This window comes from Schistocerca cancellata, chromosome 6, assembly GCF_023864275.1.
Source record: "Schistocerca cancellata isolate TAMUIC-IGC-003103 chromosome 6, iqSchCanc2.1, whole genome shotgun sequence".
Lineage (NCBI taxonomy): Eukaryota > Metazoa > Arthropoda > Insecta > Orthoptera > Acrididae > Schistocerca > Schistocerca cancellata.
The window spans coordinates 283,396,201-283,422,937 of NC_064631.1; the positions used below are offsets into that span (position 1 = coordinate 283,396,201).

Consider the following 26,737-nt stretch of genomic DNA (forward strand, 5'->3'; position numbering starts at 1 on the left):
TCGAGTGTGTGGAGACTATGTGTGCTGGACGAAGTGATCATTCTTGCAGTCAGCACTAGAAAAGTAAATGTCATGTGTCATGCCATGGGTCAACCCATGGATCTTGTAGTGGAATGCAAGAGAAGCATACCACTGAAGAATAACTCGGTCATCCCAGCCTCTGTTGACTCGTTTAAGAATGGATTCGGCTAATTGTGGATAGTTAACTGTTGGCGAGAACCGCAGATCCTTCCAAGACGCATGTGCGTAGCAAATGCTGAGCCGTTAATTGAAGTAAAGCTGAACGTCATAGAAACCTCCCATGCTCTGTGTGTGAAATTAGTGCTGCTGCTACTACTATAAGGCAAGATCTTCTAGCTCGACTATCACCAGATCTCACTAAGGAACAACAGAAGAAACTACTTGCCATTCTTCAAGAGTTCTCTGAATGCTTCAATCCACAGGTGAAGAGCAAATTAGACAAATCGATGGTGAAGCACCGGATTAGCACTGGAGACCATCAACCAATAAGCCAGAGAGCATACCGTGTGTCAGCAATGGAATGTCGAATAATCCGCGACGAGGTAGAGAAAATGATTAAGAATGGCATCATTCAGACTTCGCAGAGCCCATGATCATCACCAGTGGTCCTTGTCAGGAAGAAGGACGACAGTTTGCGTTTTTGTGTTGATTACAGGAAGCTTAATAATATAACTAAAAAGGACGTTTACCCTCTCCCACAAATTGAAGATACACTAGATTGTCTGAAGGGGGCTAAGTTTTTCTCAACCATAGACATGTACTCGGGATACTGGCAAATCGAAGTAGATGAGCATGATTGTGAGAAAACTGCATTCATCACCCCTGACAACCTGTATGAGTTTAAGGTAATGCCATATGGTTTGTGTAATGCACTAGCAACTTTTGAACGGATGATGGATAATCTTCTACGAAACCTGAAGTGGGTGATGTGTGTTTGTTATTCAGATGACATTATAGTGTTCTCAGAGACATTTGATGAACACGTAAACAGACTGAGGGCCATTCTTAAGTATCTCCAACAAGGCGAACTGAAACTTAATCCAAGAAAGTGTCTCTTTGGAGCAAAAGAAATCAGAATACTTGGACATGTTGTGTCAAACGAAGGTGTGCGGCCAGACCCAGAAAAGGTGAGATCTGTAACGGAATTTCCTATTCCTAAAAGTATTAGAGACATGAGAAGCTATGTCGGATGATGTTCTTATTACCGTCGTTTTAGCAGAGACTTTTGTATCAAAGCCACGCGACTCCAAGAGGATCCTGCCACCCAGGGCAAATTCGAAGCTCCAGCAGCTGGCAATAAGTGGAAACATGACGAAGAGTGTAGCGGCAAAAAAAGTTCTAAGAAGATCGCTGCCAGGGTGAGTATCAGTCATTGGGAGTCAGAGTATGCAGGACTGATGACTCATTCCCGGACTAGGAGGATGTAACACCAAGACGCTGTTCTCTTAAGGAGGGAGCAGTGTCACAGAAGAAGCTGAGTAGCACTGTGGTGTAGTGGATTTGATACTAAACTGTTGCATGGAGGGTCATGAGTTCAAAACTCACCTGGACTGTACAATTTTAATTTCTATATCCGGTTCAAGTACATTCTACAAGTATTCACAAATGCCAAGAATCGTTGTACTGGAATGTTCTGTAGCTGTATATATATTGTATGTGTTCTGGCCGGAGGCAGTTCGCTCTGCACTCTTGTATGTGCGGGTGCTGAATAAACCTTCGTTAAGTTAAGGTAATGTTCGTCATTCGTCTAATTACACCTTCGTCTACGTGACAATATTGTAGACATCCTGGCTACAGATGGACCCAATCTTTTCAAGACTGTCACCAGTGAGGGAGGGATTAGTGACCACATGCTATTATGGGAACAATGTTCATCAAGAAAGCTAGGAACATTTGGTCAAAGTGATAGTCACTAACAACTTACTTGAAGGAGACACTGACAACATTTATCTCAGGTCCAATAATTGCGGAACAATTGCAATTAAAGCTGAAAGACAGTGTAAACCGTGGTCTAATTAAATGTGTACCAAATAAAATAATAAACAGTGACAAAGACTCACTTGGGTGTAATGAAACCATTCGTAGGGTGTTGCAGGAACAGAGACTGCTACAGTCATGCTTCGAAAGAGATTGGTGGGAAACATAAAAAAAAACTTAATAGCAGCTCATGCATCCATAAGAAGAGCTATCTCTGAAGTCTACAATAATTTTCACAGTTGTATCTTGGGGAAAGATCTTTCAGAAAACCATAGAAAGTTGTGCTCATACATTAAGTCAGTAGATGAATCCAAACTTTCCAGTCAGTCTCATGTGGATCTGTCTGGCATTGAAGCTGCAGACAGCAGATGAAAAGCTGAAATATTTAATTCACCAAGTTGCAGACAGGAACAATTAAGACACTTACACGTATGCTTTCAGCCACAGCCTTCGTCAGATATAGAGAAATACTCACAAGCAAGCACACCTCATGCACACAGACCACCAACTCTGACAGCTCGGGCCAGGATGCCGAAATTGGTGGTCATGTGTGCATGAAGCGTGCTTGCTTGTATGTATAAATTGTGTGTGTTTCTCCTTTTCCAACAAGGGCTGTGGCCAAAAGCTTATGTGTGAATGTCTTTTAACAGTGCCTGTCTATAGCTAAGTAGCAACCTATCTTTTCCTACATTGTTTATATTTCTACCAAGAGTTTCTGTTGTGTGAAATATTTAATTTTTCATTTAAAATGGTATTTATGCATGAGGATACTACCATACCAATTTCTAACCACCACAAAAACTCAACAATGAGAGATATTGAAATATGTAGTCCTCTTCAATACTGAAATGCAATTAAAAACAATGCACCAATCTCTGTCAGTATTCCAGTTAGTTTATACATTGAATGTGCTGCAGAATTAGCCTGTTTCCTACCTCAAACTGATAGGGAATTTCTCGTGCAGCAAATAGCCCCCTTGTGGTGAAAAGCCACAGGTCACTCTTGTTAACAAAAATATTAAGTAATTAGATACATGATCTATAGCATATTTAAACTTAAATATTATGATGTTCCTTGAGGGAAGTGGACTTATCTCAAGGAACCAGAACAGAATCAGGAAAGAAACCACTTGTTTGAAATACACGGCAGGCTCTGTAACGGTCATTAAAGTGAAGCAAATTGTGTGGGGCAGCATGTTCACCCAATGGGTGGTCCACCTGTCTCTTGGCAACAGTTTGGCAGTGGCCATTTGTGTGGACATATGGCTTGTTAGTAGTCACACTCATGTAGAATGTGGCACAGCTGTTGCAGCTAAGTTTGTAGATTTTGTGGATTGTAGTCTTGTGTTGATTGTAGTCTTGTATGGAAGTGAGATGGGGTAATAAGCATTTCAGACAGAAAGAGTATAGATGCTTTTGTGATGTTGTACTATAGAAGAATGCTGAACTTTGGATAGGTGAATGAAATAAAAAAGAAACAGAAATTTATGGCACAACTTGACTAAAAGAAAGGTCCTGTTGAGTGGACACATCCTGAGGAATCAAAGAATTGTGAATTTTGTTATGAAACAAATTTTTGTAGCTAGAAATTGCATTGTATTTTATTGTAGAAAGAGACTAAGACTAGAATACAGCAAGCAGATTCAAAAGACTGTAGGTTGCGAGAGTTAAGCGGAGCTGAAGAAGATTGCGCAGGATGAACTAGTATGGATCTCTACATCAAACCAGGAATTAAGACTACAACAGCATTGTGTAGTATGCATCATTTTGATATATCTGATTCTTTGTATTTCAGAGTCACACAGACAATATAATTTAGCTCCTTTATTTCACTAAAGTAATAACTACGTTATATTTCTGTACATTAATTACACTAGATGTAAAATTAAGCAGAATACTTAACATTCTCTTGGCCATGTGTTAGTGTACCTTCTTCCATGGTAAAAACAGTGGATTGCAAGCTCGCTAGGTAAATGGATGTCTGTGTCTTGCTTTGTGGTTATATAAGAATCTGTTGGAATTGTGTGAACAATATATTTCGTGTGTGACGGCGCAAAGTGCACTGTGTAAAATAGACCTCTTTGGCATTGTCTAACACTCTTTGTGTGCGGTAATTATTCTGTTGTGTTCGCTGTAAATTTTTTTTGTTCTTGAATGTGCAAATATAGTTATTAGTAAAATGTCCTTTTTTTTTCTCCTTAATACTTATTCAGCTGCGCAAATTCCAATAGGTTATGGGCCCAGGCTGCATTTGGAATAAGTATATTAATAAAATAGTGGGGAGAAAGTATTGGAAAAGTTCCAATTTACGTGAAGTGCGAGTTATCCTTACAAGACGATTGCAATTTTTTTTCTGCATTATTTTTCGGTGTTCTTTACGGCAATAAAAAGCAAGTTACCGTTAAGAATGAGTGCGGCACAAATTCCACAGATTGAAAAACTTATAGGTCGCGAAAACTATGCAACCTCGAAGTTCACAGTAGAAGCGTATTTATGTTTAGACGACCTATGGGACGTGGTAGATGGGACAATGAAATCCATAGATCAGAATTATTCAAATAAGGATAGGAAAGCAAAATCAAAATTGATATTACTGATTGATTCGGTGAATTATGTTCACGTTGAAAAAGCTGGTACAGCGAAAGAAGTCTGGGACAATTTACGAAGTGCACTCGAGGATGGTGGTCTTATGAGAAAAGTAGGATTATTATGCGAGTTAATTACCACTCATCTGGACAAATGTAAGAGTGTAGATGAATACATTAACAAAATAATAACCATGTCGAACCGACTGAGAAACATCAGATTCGAGATCGCTGACGAATGGATAGGAACATTGCTGTTGGCAGGACTGCCCGAAAGGTATGCACCTATGATTATGGGACTTGAAAGCTCGGGTATACCAATCACAGGCGACAGTGTTAAGGTGAAAATTCTGCAGAACGTAAAGAGTGCTCCAAGCTGTTGTACATTGGAGAAGGAAGGTGCGTCTGCTCTCTACTCAAAAAACAAAAAGATGAAATCGGTGAGGTGCTATAAATGTCAGAAGATGGGACATATTGCATCTCAGTGCAAAGAAAAAGTAAGCCCAAGATCAGACACTCAGCAAAAGAGGTATGTTACCGATAGCCCAGAGAGAAGGACCAATAACAAAGGTAAGGCACTCTCATGTTTTTATTCTTTTGGTGGTATGAGTAATCGTGATATGGAATGGATTTTAGACTCAGGTGCATCTGTGCATATTGTTAAAGATAAATCACTTCTTTATGACATCAAAGATAAGACTCATATGGGAATATCTACTGTTGATGGCAACAAGCTCCAGTGTCACCTGGCTGGGAAACTAGATCTACATGTAAGTGTAAATGGTGAATCAGATATGTTTACAGCACACAATGTTCATTATGTGAAAAATGTGGCAACTAACCTGCTGTCTGTAGAGGAAATTGTCAAGAAAGGAAATACAGTCACTTTTGACATGCAGGGTTCAAGAGTAATCAGTGAAAGTGGTGAAGTTATAGCTACAGCAAGTAACGAAAGGGGTATTTTTAAGTTGGATACCATTGACAGTAAACATAAAAATGTTAGTGATTCAGTATATTCAGCAGAAGGTTTTTTATGGCACCAGAGGCTTGGACATCTAAATAGAAATAGTATGTCTATAATAAAGGATATGGTAAAGGGAATACAGAATTTTAGTGTGTCCAGGGATCCTTGTGAGACATGTGTAAAGGGAAAACAAGCAAGGTTACCCTTCAAGACTAGTAAGAGTAAATCCACTGAAGTCTTACAGTTAATCCACACAGATGTATGTGGCCCGATGGAGTGTGAATCCATAGGTGGTAGTAATTATTTTCTTACATTTATTGATGATTACTCACAATATACTCATGTTTATTTTCTTAGTTCTCAAGACCAAGTGAGAGATATCTTTGAGGAATATTGCAATATGGTTGAAAGGTGGACGGGAAAGAAAATCAAGATCATCAGGTCTGATAACGGGAGAGAATATATTAACCAAAAATTGAAGAAACTTCTGGCAGAAAAGGGAATCAGGCATCAAACTACCATAAGGTACAGCCCATCTCAAAATGGGGTTGCCAAGAGGGCTAATAGGACCATTGTTGAGAAAGCAAGGAGCATGATGACTGATGCTGAATTATGCAAAGATTTTTGGGCAGAGGCAGTGTCAACAGCTGTATATTTGAACAATAGATCACCTACAAAAGCATTAAAGAATAGAACCCCTTATGAGATATGGATAGGAAAGAAACCTGATCTAAGCAATATAAGGGTTTTTGGGTGTGATGCAATGGCACATATTCCAAAACAGCTAAGAGGAAAATGGGATCCGAAAGCTAAAAAGTATATTTTTGTAGGTTATTGGGAAAATTCAAAGAGCTACCGATTAATGGATCCATTGACTAAAAAGATTGTCACAAGTAGAGATGTAATATTCTTTGAAAATAGAAAGGACTCAAAAGAGAGCAAAACCACTAAGTCAACTACACCTAGTTCAGAAGGTGAAACCTTGTGTGAGGAAATAGAAAGTGAAGAAGAGGAAGGCGACAGCCAAGGACAAATGGATACAGATACAATTTATGATGGCAATGAGTTAGAGGATGAAAAAAATGAAGAAAACTGTGTAAGGCGTTCTTCTCGTGTACCAAAACCGAAGGAATATCCGGATTTTGAGATGTATACAGCACAGTCTTTTAATGATGAGCCAAGAACAGCAGAAGAAGCAATGAGTGGCCCAAACTCTCAAGAATGGAAAGAAGCGATGAAGAGAGAATTAGAATCTTTATATCAGAACGAAACCTTTGAATGGGTAGACATGCCAGGAGATAAGAAACCACTGCAGGCAAGATGGGTGTTCAATTTGAAGAACCCTGAAAGCTCAGCACCAAAATACAAAGCAAGACTTGTGGTAAAAGGATATTCACAAAAACAAGGAGTAGATTACGAAGAAACTTTTTCCCCTGTAGTCAAGTATGCATCATTGAGATATCTTTTACCCTTGGCAGTAAAACGAAATTTAATAATTCATCATATGGATGTTAAAACGGCATATTTAAATGGGAAATTGGAGGAGGAGATATATGTCATTCCACCAAGGGAAGCCATAAAAACCAGGTCAGAAAGTAAAAAGATATGGCGTTTGAGAAAAAGTATTTATGGACTTAAACAAAGTGGACGTTGCTGGAGTTGATGTCTACATGAAACTCTAATAAATATGAATGTGAAGCAATCCAAGGCAGATCCCAGCATTTACTATAAAGGGAGAAAAGAAGAAATAATAATAATGGCGATATGGGTGGACGATTTCCTTATCCTGACTGAAAGTGAAGGCCAAATGAGAATTTTCAAGAAACAGCTGCAAACCGAGTTTAAGGTGCATGATTTGGGAGAAGTCAAATGTTATTTAGGTATGCAGATTACTAAGGATGAAGAAAAACAAGAATTGAGCATAAGTCAATCACCATACACGGAAAAAATATTAAAGAAATTTGGCATGAGTGATTGCAAACCCATAAGTACTCCAATGGAAGTCAAGTGTAAATGAGACTGATGTGGAATGTGACAAGAATGTTCCTTATTTAGAAGCAGTAGGGAGTCTGTTATATTTGTCTCAAACGTCACGAACCGACATTGCTTTTGCCACCAATGCAGTGAGCAGATATTGCAGAGACCCAAAGGAAAAGCACTGGAAAGCTGTAAAGAGGATATTCCGATACCTAAGAGGAACCTCAAACTATGAGTTAAAATACCATAGAGATGGTAACGCAAAACTAGAGGGATATAGCGATGCGACTGGGGGAGTGAATTGGGAGACAGATACTCCACCACTGGCTGCTGTTTTAAATTAATGGGGGGCCTCACATCATGGTCCTGTCAAAAGCAAAAAACTTGCATTGAGCACTGTAGAGGCTGAGTATATGGCACTATCTTACACCACACAGGAAGCATTATGGCTACGAACATTAATAAGTGAAATAGAACCCAATTTAATTGAGGAACCTACAACCATCTTCTGTGACAATAAGGGAGCCATAAACCTAGCTAAAAATGATGTTACTAGTGCTAGGACAAAGCATATTGATATATGGCGCCATTTCATTCGGTACCACATAGAGCGACAGAACATTGCCGTGGACTATCTGCGCACAGAAGACATGTTAGCTGACCTTCTGACCAAACCCTTGGAAAGGGAGAAGTTTGAGAAGATTGTGGGACTATTTGGTTTATCTTGTGGAAGCAACACACAAAATATAAGTTCAAGGAGGGGTGTTGGAATTGTGTGAACAATATATTTCGTGTGTGACGGCGCAAAGTGCACTGTGTAAAATAGACCTCTTTGGCATTGTCTAACATTCTTTGTGTGCGGTAATTATTCTGTTGTGTTCGCTGTAAATTTTTTTTGTTCTTGAATGTGCAAATATAGGTATTAGTAAAATGTCCTTTTTTTTTCTCCTTAATACTTATTCAGCTGCGCAAATTCCAATAGACTCTCCAAAACAAATGAGTAATAACCACATGAATGGTGCATGTTTTTGTGAACAGGCAACATTGAATGGGTTAAATGAACAGATTAACTTTAGATAACTGATGTTAGTAAGTGACCGAGAGAACAGAACTGGCATTGTCATGTAGTTGTTGGCAGTTATTAGTTCACAGTAATTAAATAATGCATTACAACATTTCCAATACAATTCAGAAGAGGAAAACTGCAAACCACCTCCAACAATGCACTGTGGTAACTAATAGTCATGTAAACTTTATCAGTTCACCATCGCCAAAAATATTGACTTTACTTGGACTCTTGTGAGTGATTGCTAAGGAGGTGGCAAAACATGTTCATCAAAACACTGTATTTGGATAGTGTTTCCATGGTTTCACCCTTGTGAATGACTTGAATACAAATATTTGACACATGTGTATTAGATAATTAGCATCTTATTGCCTTAGTAGTACTTACATGATATACTTGTAGACTATTGCTTAGTGTACTGTACTCTTTTCTGTGTGTTGTTTCAAATTTATGGGATTGTTAAAAATTTTTAATTACTTGGAATTGCATGGGTTGAAATATTTCTTATTTGAACTCTACATGAAATAAGCATGAAGCACACTGAGGATGGGTTCAATTTAAAGATGAATAATTACAGTATGGTTGTGCATTACTATGGACTGTATGCCTGTATTAGTTGGAAAGGCAACTGTGATAGCGGTAATAGTGGCTGTCATATGATTAAAAAAGCGAAGAAGATTGCTTTTATTTGCAGTTTTCCGGTGGGAAAGAGGTGTGGGCTCATCAGCTTACTTTTTTTCATCCATCCCGCCACGATTTTGTCGATTGTGCGAACCTGTTCACCTCACAATAGCACTAATATTCAATATCCTAGTTGTTTGTTGTATATGTTCCAATCTCTTGTCTTTCATCTACAATTTTTCCCCTTCACAGTTCCCTCTGTTACCCTGGAAGGTACTTCCTGATGTCTTGACATACTGCTTATCAATCTGTCCGTTCTTATGAATATTGTTTGCCAGATATTCATTTCTTCTTCCACATAACTTTCAGCATCTTTCAGTAACACCACATCTCAAACAGTTAGATTCTCTACTTTTCCAGTTTTCTTACAGTCCATAATTTCCTTCCATACAACACTTCCACACTCAAGACATACAATCTCTAAAATTTCTTTTCCAAGTTAAGGTCAAGGTTTGGTACCTGTAAGCTTATTTAATGAGAAATGCTCTCTTTTCCCGTTCTAGTCTATGTCTAATATCCTCTGTTCTTCAACTGTTGTTTTGCTTCCAAAGTGGCAGAATTCCTTCGGTTTGTTTACTACATGGTCCCCAGTTTCAATATTAAGTTTCCCACTATATTTAGATTTTCTGTGGTTTTGCTAAACCATGTAAAGAAAATTCAGGATGGTTCCTTTTTAAAAAAAGCTGTGTCCAGTGCGCCATCTCCAATGACTGAGGTATTAAACTCAAATCTATCTTTCTTTCTTTCTTCCTTCACACTGGAACTTATACTTCACTGAAAATGAACTGAATGTCAATGTATTATAGGATTGTATGCTATTTGTATTTGTATTATATTAGTCATTCAGTTATCATTTTGTGCCTTACGTGACTAACATCTGTATTCTTATGTGCACATCAAGAGTTGTTGTAACTTGCGGCTGTGCGGGATTAGCCGAGTGGTCTAAGGCGCGGCAGTCATGGACTGTGCAGCTGGTCCCGGCAGAGGTTCGAGTCCTCCCTCGGGCATGGGTGTGTGTGTTTGTCCTTAAGGATAATTTAGGTTAAGTAGTGCGTAAGCTTAGGGACTGATGACCTTAGCAGTTAAGTCCCATAAGATTTCACACACATTTGACTTCTTGTTGTAACTTACGAAGTGTGTTCCTGCTGCAGGTGGAGCGGTCTCTAGCATCTGGCCTTCGTCCGGGAACTGTCGTTGAAGTACCAGACCGAAGTGGAGGTGGATACTGGCCTTGCTCATTGACCTTAGCCTGTGGCCCTCTCCTTCGCGTTCGACCTCTGGGTCTCGGTCCACAAAATACTGCACTGCAATTCTGGTGCGATCCAGATAAAGTAAGGGTCCACGCGCCGGGATGGGGTGCTGCAAATGGTTTGCAATTGCTACCTCCACCGGAACTGCTCTCGGCAGCAGGAGATGATGCAGATGTCGGGGCCCTGCAAAGAGCAGCAGCTGAGGAAGCACAGCAGGCTGCTGCAGCTGTTACACCTGTCACTGAAGAGCTGCTAGCTGGGGTCAGTTCATAGCACTGTTTTGTTTAGTCACTGTTTCCAACTTTCAACCATGCAGAGTTACTAAGATTCTCTGTGTAAAATATTACAATTACTTCATTCAGTTGAATTCAGCTTGTTGAAAAATAATCATTTCAGTAAAATTTTTGTTATGTTGCTGTACACATATTAAGTTTGTACTCTATTAAGTTTGAAAACTGTTACAGTGTTCCAGAAACTATTGGATGTTGTTTGTAATTGAGACAGTGAGGCATAAATATGTAAATGTTTTCTTTAGATAGCCTTTCATTTCGAATTACCCATAAAAATGTGGGAAGTCAGTCACTCGCTTGCAGCTATTTCATGTGTTGCACACACAGTTAACAGCATAAAATATACCAATCTCTCTCTCTCTCTCTCTCTCTCTCTCTCTCTCTCTGTGTGTGTGTGTGTGTGTGTGTGTGTGTGTGTGTGTGTGTGTGTGTGTGTCCCAAACAATTTATGGAGCCAACTGTGTGTATACACCGTGCCTCATTGAGTTGCAGGTGAGTGTCTGTCTTTTCCTCAGTTTTGTTTATTGTTTCCAACTTAGAATTTATACAGAAATTTCCGATACATGTTTCAACATTCACATGAGTCTTTCTATCTTGAACTGCTAAAGCAGTTGCACCTGCATGTTGTGAGAAATTGTTTCAGTGGTAGCTCACGGTGAAATTTGTGGAGGATTATAGTTTTTTGTTGTACCCTAAGAAGGAAACGTTGGAAATAAACATTCTATGCCAACGAAGGTATTCATTTTACAAACTTGACAAGGAAAGTAAGGAAAAGATGGTGTGGTAAACAAATGTTTACCGATCTTTTGATGTCTGTTGTAATTATCCACAAATAAAGAGCCAGCCATATTACTAATGCTGATCTTTACAGTTATCACTTTCAAGCTGTTCTGTAAAAATGTCTTGAGCATTCCTGCTTGCCCTATCGTGCGCTGACCTGTACTGCACTGTCTTTTGTCACCATGCAGCAGCACTACTGTAATATTGCTTATTCTTTATGTTTTGCTGTCTCTTGTACTGAACACCATACCAGACTAATTTGGAACCACTAGTAACATTACTGATCTTAGTACCTTGTAAGATGCCTCTTTTCTTATTCATTTTATGTTCAAATAGAACAATTTTCAAGAATTAAGACAACACTGGTGATAAGGCTTCAATCAACACATATTTATTTCCAAAAACACCCTTTGATGATAAGATTGCTGTTACCAAGATCCACAACTTTTGCAAGGTAGCACCTGGTAATTAAGATATTTTGATTAACTATTTAAGACATGTTCTTCAAATGGCATTAATATTGGTTGTGCTTTCAGGAAAATATTTTTAGATGCACACTTTTCTCCCCATTTTCTGGTGAAATCCACTGAGAATATGACATTTCATTAACTAACATATTTTCTCAATAATTGTATACATTTTTGAATATAGCAAATTAGGGCTGCATGATAATAGCACTGTATGTACAAGAGGTTTTGGTTCTAAAATTCCAATGACAGTTATGATGTAAAATTGAAGCATGTCTTCAATTACAAAATCTTGAAAGAAAAATATATTCCTTACACATAGAAAAAGGACTTTCAAATGGTGTATTTCAATGCTAAAGTGAACACAAGTAACATTTCTTTGTAATAGGTACACATTAACAAAGTTAAAGTGTTGTGTTGTGTTAGTACCATACATTAACGGATCGTGGAATTATGGCATCTTCCTAATCTCACTTGGAGATTCGGCTCTCCCTAGTGAACAAGATTAATCTTGTATGACAGTTATATACTAATGTTGGTAGTTGTCTTGCAGTTTCAGTATGCCAAACATATTGAGTTTCTAGTCGTCTGTTTGATAATGTCTCCCAAGTACTTCAGATATTCAAGTTTCTCTGTACTGACACCGGTATTCGTGTGTTTTCTGGGCAGTTCTTCCACAGTTCCTGTACATACAGGTCATTAGGATAGTGTCAGCTTTTTCTCTGAGTTCTGTCCTTGCTGAGTTGGTCTTAGGACAGCGGTGTTGTTCTTTGACAGAAGTACTGTTCCAGATGAACTGCTAATCCAAAAACATCCTAAATCCTATCACATTGTGATACAGTTATGTTGAATTCGCCGTGATTGTAGTATGTATTTGATTGACATCCGATTGATTGCTTCTGACTGAAAGATCTGTGCTCTTTTTACATAAATTTTCATGTATTAAATGTTGCTTCTGGTGTAAGATAACTCATACTTTGGGCTAAAATCTAAAATCACTTGAAAATATTTGTATCTTATCATAATAATCATTTTACTTGTATTTTCACTTTCTGTTGTCATCCTGGGAAACAGATTTGTGTGTGTGTGTGTGTGTGTGTGTGTGTGTGTGTGTGTGTGTGTGTGTGTGTGTATGTGTGAATATATGATAGATTTTGTGAGGAATATCTTTCATGAAAAATCCCACCAAGCCTGATATGAGAGTACTACCCCACTTGTTTTTAACACCTTTTAAAAATGACCTTTTGCAGTAATTGAACTATTTCAATTCAGATAACCGGTTTCCCATAAAAGATGATGTTTTGTTTAATATGAATAAATTAAAACATAAATAAGAATAGGTCAGTTACTTTCAAAAGGCATTGCCTTGACAAGATATGATTTCCAGTTCATATTCTTCAGATCAAATACACTCATTTAATATTCATAATAACAATATCCTATTCTATTTTTTTGGCTCTTTTACTGTAAATGTTATATATTTTTACCATTCTTCATAATGTCAACCCAATTCAGTCAACATATTAGAGATGAAAAGCATGCATGTAGAACTTGCACTCTGTGAAGGACTCACCTCATAATAGTGTTGTCACATCTTTACTACATCAGAAGACGCCTTGTCAGCTGAGGGGAGGTGTGTGGCACAGACAGCTCCGAGAGAATATTAATACACAATGTATTTGTATGTGTCGCATCAGTATTTTCTGTTGAAGTAATTGTATTGTGGCAGCACTGATGTCAGCCATATTGAAATTTGAACAAGTGTGTGTATGTGCCATTCGTATATTTTTATTGAACAAACATTACATTAACTTTTCTTTTTATTCATTGGTAATATAGCATTAAAATAACAACATACACAAAGAGGAGCCATAAACTGGTACCTGTCGACAAAATCGACATATTCAAAAAGATAAATTATATCGATGAGAGTTTGGGAATTGATAAATTTATATTCATGAGGCCTCGTTTACTAGTCGGCAACAAACATAATGGAGACCTCAGTATTCGGCAAGCACAAGCTCAGATTAACTGCACGATGTTCCTGAGTAATGACATTAGGCCTTGCCTATCAAACAGCAATAAATACGTTCCAGCTCTGCTATCTACTGACAATGTTTCTCTGCCAATTCACGTAACCAGATGATGAAGTTTACAGGTTTATAACATGTTCTTAATTGAAGAGGTTATTTCCAATGTGTGATTTTCAGTATTCATATATGATGAGATATGTTATACTATCAGGTATCATGTTAACACATTGTTATATTCCTAAGTGTCTTATATACTATGTTGAAATGGTTGGAAAATTGTGTTTATTTCCAAAGCATCTTATATCACTTTGGAACAAATGATGCCTGTCCTCTGGGCTCCGAGACCATACTTAGGTCATTCCAGCAACTGGCAGAGATGGTTGAGAAGACCAGCCTTGCAAATGGAGTTTCAATGACACTCACAATTCGCATCATTGTATCCAGAACTGATTGTGGCCTTTGGTTCTGAGTCAAGTGGAAGAACTGAACCAGAGAATTCAAAGGTTCTATGAAAAGTGACAAGGTAGGCTGTGGCTTCCTGGACTTGCACCATTAAGATTGAGAATTGCAGGGTCTCCTTAAATGGGTCAGGTGTGCATTACATGTCAGAAGCTGCTACTCAGGTAGCTGACTGTGTTAAATATTTTTAAAAAATATATTAGTGACTCTCCATCCAATCCAGATAATGACAGCTGTAAGAAGCCCAGAAGTGTCAGTGTAAGATTGAAAGAAATGCCTCCCACAGGTGAAAGTATTAAACTCCTGATGGTAAACTGCCGAAGCATTCACAGCAAGCATTCATGAAAGTGGTGAAGCTCACATAATACTAGGTACAGAAAGCTGATTGAAACCCAAAATTGATAGCAGTGATATTTTTGGCGAAAACTTAAGTGTGTATCAAAAGGCTAGCCAGTGAGAAATGTAGGTGTTGTATTTGTTGCAGTAGTCAAGAAACTCAACTCCATAACAACTGGGCATAAAATAATTGGGTCCTTCTATCACCAACCAGTGGTGTATACAAGAGCTCAAATGGAAAACCAGTACTAAGCACAGAAGGGAAAGTAGAAAGGTGGAAGGAGTGTATAGAGTGTCTATACAAGGGCGATGTACTCCAGGGCAATATTATGGAAATCGAAGAGGATGTAGATGAAGATGAAATGGGAGATACGATACTGCGTGAAGAGTTTGACAGAGCACTGAAAGAACTAAGTCGAAACAAGGCCCCGGGAGTAGACAACATTCTGTTAGAGCTACTGATAGCATTGGGAGAGCCAGCCATGACAAAACTCTACCATCTGGTGAGCAAGATGCATGAAACAGGCAAAATACCTTCAGATTTCAAGAAGAATATAATAATTCCAATCCCAAAGAAAGTAGGTGTTGACAGGTGTGAAAATTACCAAACTATCAGTTTAATAAGTCATGACTGCAAAATACTAACATGAATTCTTTACAGATGAATGGAAAAAATGGTAGAAGCTGATCTCAGGGAAGATCAGTTTGGGTTTCGTAGAAATGTTGGAACCTGTGAGGCAATACTGACCCTTTAACTTATCTTACAAGATAGATTAAGGAAAGGCAAACCTACGTGTCTGCCATTTGTAGACTTAAAGAAAGCTGTTGACAATGTTGACTGGAATACTCTCTTTCAAATTCTGAAGGTGGCAGGGGTCAAATACAGGGCGCAAAAGGCTGTTTACAATTTGTACAGAAACCAGACGCAGTTATAAGAGTCGAGGGACATGAAAGGGAAGCAGTGGTTGGGAAGGGAGTGAGACAGGGTTGTAGCCTATCCCCTATGTTATTCAATCTGTATATTGAACAAGCAATAAAGGAAACAAAAGAAAAGTTCGGAGTAGGTATTAAAATCCATGGAGAAGAAATAAAAACGTTGAGGTTCGCCGATGACATTGTAATTCTGTCAGAGACAGCAAAGGACTTAGAAGAGCAGCTGAATGGAATGGACAATGTCTTGAAAGGAGGGTACAAGATGAGTATCAACAAAAGCAAAACGAGGATAATGAAATGTAGTCGAATAAAGTCGGGTGATGCTGAGGGAATTAGAGTAGGAAATGAGACACTTAACATAGTAAAGGAGTTTTGCTATTTGGGGGAGCAAAATAACTGATGATGGTCGAAGTAGAGAGGATATAAAATGTAGATTGGCGATGGCAAGGAAAGTGTTTCTGAAGAAGAGAAGTTTCTTAACATTGAGTATAGATTTAAGTGTCAGGAAGTCTTTTCTAAAAGTATTTGTATGGAGTGTAGCCATATATGGAAGTGAAACATGGACGATAAATAGTTTGGACAAGAAGAGAATAGAAGCTTTCGAAATGTAGTGCTACAGAAGAACACCGAAGATTAAATGGGTAGATCATGTAACTAATAAGGTACTGAATAGAATTGGGGAGAAGAGGAATTTGTGGCACAACTTGACTAGAAGAAGGGATCGGTTGGTAGAACATGTTCTAAGACATCAAGGGATCATCAATTTAGTATTGGAGGGCAGTGTGGAGGGTAAAAATCGTAGAGGGAGACCAAGAGATGAATACGCTAAGCAGATTCAGAAGGGTGTAGGTTGCAGTAGGTATTTGGAGAAGGAGAAGCTTTCACAGGATAGAGTAGCATGGAGAGCTGCTTCAAGCCAGTGTCTGGACTGAAGACCGCAACAACAACAAGCTTTAAGTTTTTACGTGCCTATCACAACCAGAAGATGGATAGTACAGTTTTAGCAGAAATTCTAGATAAACTTACAGCATTAGAAAACTATATGAGATGTCAAATAAAATGAAGCAACTTCATGAACTGTCTCAAAATAATAAAAAATTCGACAATTTATCCACAAAAATAGATAATGTTTCCAAATCAGAGGAAACCTTAGCTACCTTATACAAGAAGTTCAAAACAAAAATAGTGTTTTGTGATGTGGTTAGACAAGAAATGAAAATATAGTTTAAAGTTTATGGTAAGATGACACCATCAGAGAAATCATCTTCAAGCAATTACAAAAATATAAGCAATCAAATCTCACTCAAGATAGGGTAGAAATATTAGAACTAAATAGAAAACTTAAAAATTTCTAGTGATCCATCTGCTGTAACTGATTTGCAGAAACATGTGGAAGAAATGGTGGAGCAAAAAGTGCATGAAAAATTAGATACCAACAGCGCTAACTCTAATTATAACTCTTAATAATACGAGTGAGTTACAGAAATTACAGAAATAATTAGAAGACACTAAACACGAACTTGGAAACAAAAAGCTGCTTGTAACATTGGATTATCTCCAGAATTATTAAAACAGTTATAAATTGGAAATAGTTAGTTGTTCTAAGCAGTTTCCAAAGTTTAAACCGGAAGGAGAAGTACATCCAACATAACTCTTAGGAGTACTTTCTCAGTTTGTGCCTTAGAAATGGAATGATAATTTAAAAAAAAAAAATTTTTTTTTTACACTTGGGTGTTTACTAGGTGATGCAGCAGAATGGGAAACAGCTCAGCTGTGGGAAGATTTTCAGGAAAAATTTAAGAGAAAAACGAGATGTGAAAAATGACTTTATAACATTGATACAATAAAAATGTCTAAGTCCTCAAGATAATCTGCCCTCTTTGTAGACTGGGCAGAGCAGCAACTATCAGGTTCCGAATTAATTGCTGCAGTTTTTTTCTCCTTTAGTTTTCTGTGAGGCATCTTCCTCTTTAACTATTCTATTGTCTTTCAGCTTTCTCCTGCTATCTTAGAGAGATATTGCCAACATGTAGGGTAGTTGTTAAAAAGGTATGGGTATAACTCTATTTCGAATACATAAGTATAGCATAATCTTCGTAAGTTGTTGCAGGAAGGTCAAAATCTACAATATTAATTTAAAAAATACTGGAGTACAATAAAATTAGTCATTTATTTGTACAAGCTTTATAGAAATTATCCAAATAATTTAATATACTTTTTATATGGAATACTGTATTTTTTTCCTTCCATATAAACAATAGGTTGGGTTTTATGTATGTTTTATAGGGCAGGTTAACTACTGGAATAATTAATATATTTTTCTAAGTACAGTAGTACCTGTCACATGTTGGGTATATATAGAATGACCAAGTACCCACACATTTGTTAAGGTCAACAAAACTGGCAAAGACATTAGGACTAATGATAGCAACTAAATTGTGGGTAATGTGTGACTACCAGATCTCTACTGGCTATCCCTAGGGATGGGTAAGGATCAGTTTTCGGGGTCTGTGACTGTGAAGTCGTGACAGTCCGTTCTGTAGAGAATCGTCTCCCTCCATCACAGTGAAAGACCTTAGAAGAAGGGGAAACGGATGAGGAGGTGGGAAAGGAATATCTCTTTGGCGTCTACCACCTTTTTATTCTTGATCCTAATGTACTTATACTTTCTTCTCCATTAGGAGTACCAGTTCTACCCTCCCTCTTTCCATATGCAAATGGTAGTACCACTGTAACCCTTCTTTTATGCAGACAATATAGCGGTAAAGCCATGTGAGTGTGACAAAAATGACGTAGTGACATGGACTAAAGTCCTTTTTCTCATTAAGACATTCAGTTTTCTCCAGTAAGTTGATTGGTTGTAGCTTGTATTAATGACGTCATCTGAACATGGGGAAGATAGGACAGAAAGAGGTACTAGTTAAGAAATTACAAAGTGACATACTAATATAAGCTAAGTTGGTCAGATGCACTTATATAACACATAAATAATAACAGGTTGAGAAATAGGCATGATAAGAGAAAAGGGGGAAGTAAGAAACTATCATATTATGTACATTTTGGGTAAGATCATTAGGCTTTTCCCTTCTTGAATACACATTGAACGAGAACAATTCAGAGATTTGTAAATGTGGAAAGTAAAATAAGGTCAAATACCAATATGTAACTGCCCGCGTGGTTAGCCGTGCGGTCTAACGCACGGCTTTCCGGGCGGGAAGGAGCGCCTAGTCCCTGACACGAATCCGCCCAGTGGACTTGTGTCAAGGTACGGTGAGTCAGCCATTCTGTGGATGGTTTTTAGGCGGTTTGCCATCTTCCACGACGAATGCGGGCTGGTACCTCTTATTCCGCCTCAGCTACACTACCTCAGTGATTGCTGCGCAAACAAGTTCTCCATGTATGCATACACCACCGTGCCCTGGGGAGTGGGGGGGGGGGGGGGGGGGGGGGCGATCCACACAATAACACTGGGTTCGGTGTGGAGCAGCGGAGGGGTGAAGTGGACTGCAGTAGTCATTGTGAGATTGTGGACCGCTGCAGCGGGGGTGGAGCCTCTCTGTCGTTTCTAGGCCCCCGGTTAACATACAATACAATATGTAACTCCTTAAGGAAAATGGCAGGGTAAATTAAGCATCTCATGGTGGTTAGCAAACCAAAATGTATTTTAAACAAACAGAGTGTGAAAGTTGGAGAAAAAGTATATGAAAGAGAAAGTGCCTCTTGTTTAATTAAGTTTTATCTTAAGGTAATATCTATCTTTCTGAGATACAAAGATAGAAATCTTTACATGGTCAGAAACTAAATGGCTTTTAAGCCATGGTGACTAATGTAAGACAATTGATGACAATTATGTGTATCGGTGTGATGTTAAATGAAATGCTTTGAATTTAAGTCACATGAGACCTCAATATAGAAGTGAAATTAATGTATGGATTGCTTACAACAGAAGCCACACAGTCTCTAGTTGCATAAGTTTTTCCACACAACACCTTTTGTCTTAGTGGGGAAATCTGTAGTGGTAATATTGCTATAAAGCATAGCAATACGTCTCACTTTCTTTTTACCAGATAGATGAAAGATGTGTTTGTGAAAAATATGACTTTTTTGTTGTGACTCGCCCATCATTCAGAGCGCCGCCGCGCAATTACGCACGTCCTCTTCATGCGGCGCTGTCTGCCAGCCATGCAGCAGCTGCGCCACCTAAGCGGCCAGCCGAGCAGCGGCCACTAGACTGGGACTCAGTGCTCATGCGAATGCTAACGTGTACACATGTCTTGCTTGTCAACTTACTCTGTGACTTATATGTGTTATGTCGTTCTGAAATATATGTGTTAAACTTGACGTTACAACAATTGGCGACGAGGATGGGATTCTTCCTTTTCACCGTTGACCCACAGGGTTCCATGGCTTCTGCCAAGCAACTATTGCAAAATCTCCTTGAATAGCAAATGCTTCTAACAGCGGCGATTCGCGATTCCGTCACGGCCTCAAATGCGGGGCGTTTTTCATCGTTGGCTATACCTCCTTTTCTGCCTTACGACGAGATGGCGGAAGACTGGTCTGATTATGAAAAACGTCTTCGACAGCACTTCTTGGCATTTCATGTCACGGACGAACAACCATGTAAGTCTCTGTTCCTTTCCTGGATTTCACCTCAAATGTATCGGTTGTTGTCGCAATTGGCTCCTTTGAAGGATCCTGCGTCTTTGTCCTTTGCTGAAATGTGCTCACTTCTGTCTGTCTATTTTCAAAAGCAAACGCATGTGGTAGCCTCTCGTGTTGCCTTTTATCGTTGTCAAAAACAGCCACATCAATCCTATCGCGCTTGGGCTGCTGAACTTCACGGCCTCAGTCGAAAGTGTCAATTTGTTACTGACGTTCACAAAGAATCCTATGCCGATTCCATGGTACGGGATGCTATTATCCGGTCGGCGCCTGACAAAGTAGTTCGGCAATGTGCCCTTCAGTTGGCGAATCCTACTCTAGATGAAGTTCTCTCCATTGCGCAGTCTTTTGAAATTTCTCGCGCCGCTGGGGCACAAATAGAGCCGTGGGGTGATGTCGGGGAAATACGACCTCTGTGCGCTGTTGACAATGCGTGCGGCGCGTCCCCGCCGGCCGGCGTGGCTGCAGTGCGCTCCCACGCGCAGCCTCGGCCTAGCTGTAAACAACCTGCTAAGAAACTGCAGCAAAATCCCCGGCAACTTCCTTCATGTCCATGGTGTTTTATGAAACATTCACGCGGGGATTGTCCCCAACGTTGAGCTGTGTGTCACAATTGCAAAAAGAAAGGTCACGTGTCTTCCGTTTGCAAATCCGACCGCATACATCATGTTCATGAACATGACGCTGATTCTGATTCTGTGTTGTCTGTCAATTGCACTTCTTCCCTTTCAGGGAAGTTATTCCTCACTATCCAAATCCTTGGTCGAGATGTTCGCATGCAAGTGGATACCGGTTCTGCTGCCACTATAATTAATTCCAGACGTATCTTCAGTTGGGTTCTCCACTCCTGTCACCTGTCACTCGGCAATTACGGACGTACAATAAACAGAAGATTTCTCTCTTGGGACAGTTTAATGCTGAGGTATCTTACAAATCCGTCGTTCGCACTGTTCCCATATTTGTGGTCAACCAGAGCAACGCAGAAAATCTTTTTGGTTTCGAGGCCTTTCGCGTTTTTGGGTTCTCCATAGATGACTCTGTCAATATTGTCTCTGATGCTATTCCTTATGCTCAACTGGATTCCTTGTCGACGAAATTTTCGTCCCTTTTTTCTCTTGGGTTAGGCCGTGCAAACGACTTTGAAACTCATATCACACTCGAACCCACTGCTCGGCCGAAGTTTTTTCTGGCTCAGCGCATTCCTGTGGCCCTTTGTGATCGGGTAAAATGGGAGTTGGATCGTCTCACTACTTCAGGGGTCTTGCTTCCTGTCACTTCCAGTGAGTGGTCCTCTCCTGTCGTTGTCATTGCTGAGCCAAATGGTGATATTTGTCTCTGTGGCAATTTCAAAGCCACTGTAAATGCTCAATGCCTCATCGACACTTACCCTATGCCCCGTCCTGAAGAACTGTTCACTAAACTCACTGGAGGACAGTATTTTTCTAAAATTGACCTGTCAGGAGCTTATCATCAACTTCCTCTCAACGCTGCTTCCCGGCAGTTTCTGGTCCTTAACACGCCTTTCGGCCTCTATCAATACCAAAGCTTGCCATTCGGGGTTGCTAGCGCCCCTGCTCTCTTTCAGCGATTCTTGGAACAATTGTTGCTCCCTGTCCTTGGGTGTATCAATTACATGGACGACATTGTTGTCACTGGCTCCACCACTGAAGAACATCTTCAAAATCTCCGCACACTTTTTCGTGTTTTACAGACTACCGGTCTTAAGTGTAATCTTCAGAAATCACAATTTTTTCAGGCATCTCTCACGTACTCTCTCGGGATGGTATTCGTCCGCTTCAGCAAACTGTCGCTGCAATCGATGCCCTTCATCGCCCTACATATGTTAAGGAACTGCAGGCCTTCTTGGGGAAAATAGCTTACTATCACAAGTTTTTACCATCTGCGGCTTCAGTGGCTCAGCCGTTGCATCGCCTGTTGCATAAAAATGTGCCTTTTCACTGGTCCGCGTCATGCGAAGCGGCTTCCCAGAAATGGAAGACTATGCTGAAACAGGCCCCATGCCTGGCTACTTATCGACCTGGCCAACATCTTGTTCTTGCCACAGACGCCTCTCAATACGGGGTCGGTGCAGTCCTTGCGCACCGTTTTTCGGACGGTTCGGAACAACCCATCGCTTATGCCTCCAAAACGCTCACGGATGCCCAACAAAAGTATTCTCAAATTGAGAAAGAAGCTTTGGCCATCATTTATGCTCTTCATAAGTTTGGTGTTTTTCTCTATGGCTCAAAATTTCATCTTGTTACGGATCACAAACCACTTGTTTCCTTGTTTCATCCATCAACGTCACTTGCCGACAAGGCTGCACACCGCCTCCAGAGTTGGGCTCTTTACTTGTCTCGTTTCAATTATGAGATTCATTTACAGCCAACGGCTCAACATGCAAATGCTGATGCTCTGTCTCTCCTTCCTATAGGTCCTGATCAGGCATTCGATAGGGACGAACTTTTGTGTTTCCACCTGGATGTTGCCGAGCAGCGGGTTGTGGTCGGGTTCCCCATCACTGGGGACAGGCTGGTGGCTGCTACGCGTTCTGACCCTACCCTCTCCCAGGTTTTACGCTGTATTCAGAAGGGTTGGCCAGATCGCCCGTCCGCTAAGACTTCTGAGCCATTGTGGAACTACTACGCTTTGCGCTACCGCCTCACGGCTAGGGATGGTGTTATCCTCCTCTCCACTGACAATGCTTCGCCGCGTGTTGTGGTACCTGCGTCTTTGCGTGCTTCGGTCTTGCGCCTCCTTCACCAAGGGCACTGGGGTGTGTCTTGCACGAAATCTCTGGCGCACCGTCATGTGTACTGGCCTGGCATCGACTCTGAAATAGCACACATGGTCGCTGCCTGCGTCACAGGTCGCTGCCCCGAAGTCATCTTTGTCACCGTGGCCTTCGCCTGAGAAGCCCTGGGAGCGCATTCATGCTGACTTCGCGGGACCCTTTTTAGGTACTTATTGGCTCCTCGTAATTGACGCCTACTCTAATTTTCCTTTCATTGTCAGTTGCACGCCGCCTACCACCGCGGTAACCATCAGTGCTCTCGCCCGCATTTTTTCTTTGGAAGGCCTCCCCTCTACTCTTGTTACTGATAATGGTCCGCAATTTGCCTCTTCCGAATTTGTGGATTTTTGTGCTCATCACGGCGTTATGCATGTCACGGCCCCGCCGTTCCATCCACAATCCAACAGTGAGGCTGAACGACTGGTCCGCACATTTAAGGCTCAGATGCGGAAACTTCTGACTTCTTCTGCTGCTGATGACGCGCTTCTCCAGTTCCTGGCGTCGTACCGTTTCACCCCCATGGGCGATCACAGCCCGGCTGAGCTCTTACATGGCCGACAGCCCCGCACGCTACTTCATCTTCTGCGGCCTCCCACCTCACGGCCGCGGGTGCCTTCACTTGGCCGGTTCACCGCCGACGACCTTGTCTGGGTACGGGGATATGGCAGGCGGCCAAAATGGAGCCCGGGCCGCATCTTAAGACACTGTGGCAGACGCCTGTATGAAATCCAGATGGACACGGGTTTGCAGTGCATCATTCGGACCAGGTTCGGCCTCGTGTGCCAGCAACGCCTGTTCCGAATGCCGCTACACCACTTTTGGCTCTACCTGGAGCTCGGGATCTTGGCATCTCTCAATACTCACAACGCAGTCCTCTCACCGTCATCGTGATGCCAGCACAAGAACGGACGCCACCAGGAGACGTGCCCATGCAGGAACCGGATGACCATCCTCTGTCAGAGCAAATCTACTCGCCTCCTCCTCCAATGGTCGCCGACACATTGCCCGTGTCTCCTGTCATATCAACTGGACTTGCCGCAACGGGCAGATTGGTGCATGGAGCCCCAGCAGATTCGACTCCTACGTCTCCTGTCATCTCGACCCGTTATCATCGGGGACACTTCCGTCCGTATGGGAAGCCTCCTCCTCGAGACTTTACGGCGAGTCAAACAATGGCTATGGACGTTAGCCATCTCCAGGACACCTCCATCAAGACCAGTGCAACAATTTCAAAGGGGGGAAAAGTGTTGTGACTCGCCGATCATTCAAAGCGCCGCTGCGCAATTACGCACGTCCTCTACATGCGGCACTGTCTGCCAACCATGCAGCAGCTGCGCGACCTAAGCGGCCAGCCGAGCAGCGGCCGCTAGACTGGGACTCAGTGCTCATTCAAATGCTAACGTGTACACATGTCTTGCTTGTCAACTTACTCTGTGACTTATATGTGTTGTGTCGTTCTGAAATATATGTGTTAAACTTGACGGTACAACACTTTTATTAGTAGTAGCAGGAAGAGCATCTATTGTGCCCAGGTATGCTGTAATTTGTGTGTAGATATGAGAAAGAAAAATGTGGGCACACCAGAGAAAGTGATGACAGATGTGTAATTTGAACTGGCCACTGAGGGGTCACCCACATTTTGCAGTCATGCTTTGGGGGTGCCGTTGACTCCAGAGAAAAAAGGAGCCTGACAATAATCGTTAAACACTAAAGAAAATGCTATGCTATCTCGAGTTAAGTACGAACTTATGGTTTTGGTCAAGCATTGAAGCATCATGTGTTAACAAGTTGTCTGAAAAGCTTTGTTAATTAATAGTTGTTGTGAATTGAGAACTTATTTAAATTTAGAAGAATTATGGAAATGGTGTTTTGTGATTTCATATTGAGTTGTTTAAACATAGAATCTCTCTTACATGCCACTGCGTAGCAGGAACACAACATCAAGAGAAAACAAGACAGCGACCAGGAAATTCAGAAAAGAAGGCAAATATTATTATAGGGAATGAATAAAGATATATTCTCGCGATATATTGATCACTTAAAACCAACCTACAACAGGAAAAGCACCTCAGGGCTTAGAGAAAACCTCAGTTCACTTGTACATAAGTTCCCGATCATACTGTAATTGTCAGTGGAGACTTTAATCATCCAACAATTAATTAGGAAAATTACAGTTTTGTTAATGGTGGGCATGATAAAAACATCCTGTGGAATATTACTAAATGCCTTCAGTGGAAACTACCTAGAACACTTAGTTAGGAACCCCACTCGTGATGGAAATATATTGGATCTAATGGCAACAAATAGATGTGATCCTGTTTGAGGATGTCCTCATCCAAACTGGTGCCAGTGACCATGACACAGTGATGGCAACATTGATTACCAAAGTACAAAGGACAACTAAACCAATCAGAAAGATATATATGTTCAGTAAACTAGATAAAAAATGAGTAGTGTCATATCTCAACCAGGATCTTGAAACTTTCAGTTCCGGGTAGGAGCATGTAGAGCAACTGTGGCTCATGTTTAAAGGAATAGTTGACCATGCACTGTATCGATGTGTACCCAGTTGAACAGTTCATTATGGGAAGGAACCTCCATGGTATACAGGCACTGTAAAGAAACCTCTCTAAAGAAACAGAGATTACTTCATAATAGGTTTAAAACAAAGCCTAGTGCTATAGATAGAGAATTCTGGTTGTATGTAAAGGCTGTTAGTGGCACCAAAGTTAGTGTCCAGTCCCTAGTGAATGAGACAGTATCTGAAATTGAGGATAGCAGAGCAAAAGTTGAAATGCTTAATTCAGTTTTCAAATGTGCCTTTACAATGAAACCCCAGGAGAATTGCCCCAATTTAATCCTTGTACCACTGAAGAGGTGAATGAAATGAGTATTAGTGTTGGTGGTGTTGTGAAACAGCTGAAATCATTAAAATTGAACAAAGCGCCAGGGCCCGACGGAATCCTTGTCAGATTCTATATTGAACTTGCAGCTGAGTTAGCCCCTCTTCTAACTATAGTCTATCATAGATCCCTCGAACGTAAAACCGTGCACAGTTCTTGGGGAAAAACACAGGTAAGAAGGGTAGTAGAAGTGATCAGCAAGACTGTGTCCAGTATCCTTGATATTGATTTGTTGTAGAATCTTAGATAATATTCTGAGCTCAAACATAATGAGGTATCTTGAATAGAATGACATCCTCAATGCTAGCCACCACGAATTTTGAAAACATCAGTCATATGAAACGTAACTCGTGATTTTCTCACATGACATACTCTGGACCAAGGCTGTCTGGTAGATGCAGTATTTCTTGATTTCCACAAAACATCTGACTCAGTACCACACCTGCGCAATTGTCAAATGTACTATCATATGAGGTTCAAGTGAAATTTGTGACTGGATTGAGGACTTTTTGGTAGGGAGAATGCAGCATGTTATCTCAGATGGAGAATCAGCCTCA

At 40.5% G+C, this 26,737-nt stretch overlaps 1 protein-coding gene across 1 annotated transcript in view; it reads left to right on the plus strand.

The window, feature by feature from the left end:
- The window catches only part of LOC126190842 (scm-like with four MBT domains protein 1), a 179,104-nt gene that overhangs the window by 26,172 nt on the left and 126,195 nt on the right, over positions 1–26,737 (plus strand). Inside the window, exon 3 of the mRNA XM_049931422.1 lies at positions 10,422–10,781. Within this exon, the coding sequence (XP_049787379.1) occupies positions 10,422–10,781 (360 nt within the window). The remainder of the gene's footprint in view (positions 1–10,421; positions 10,782–26,737) is intronic.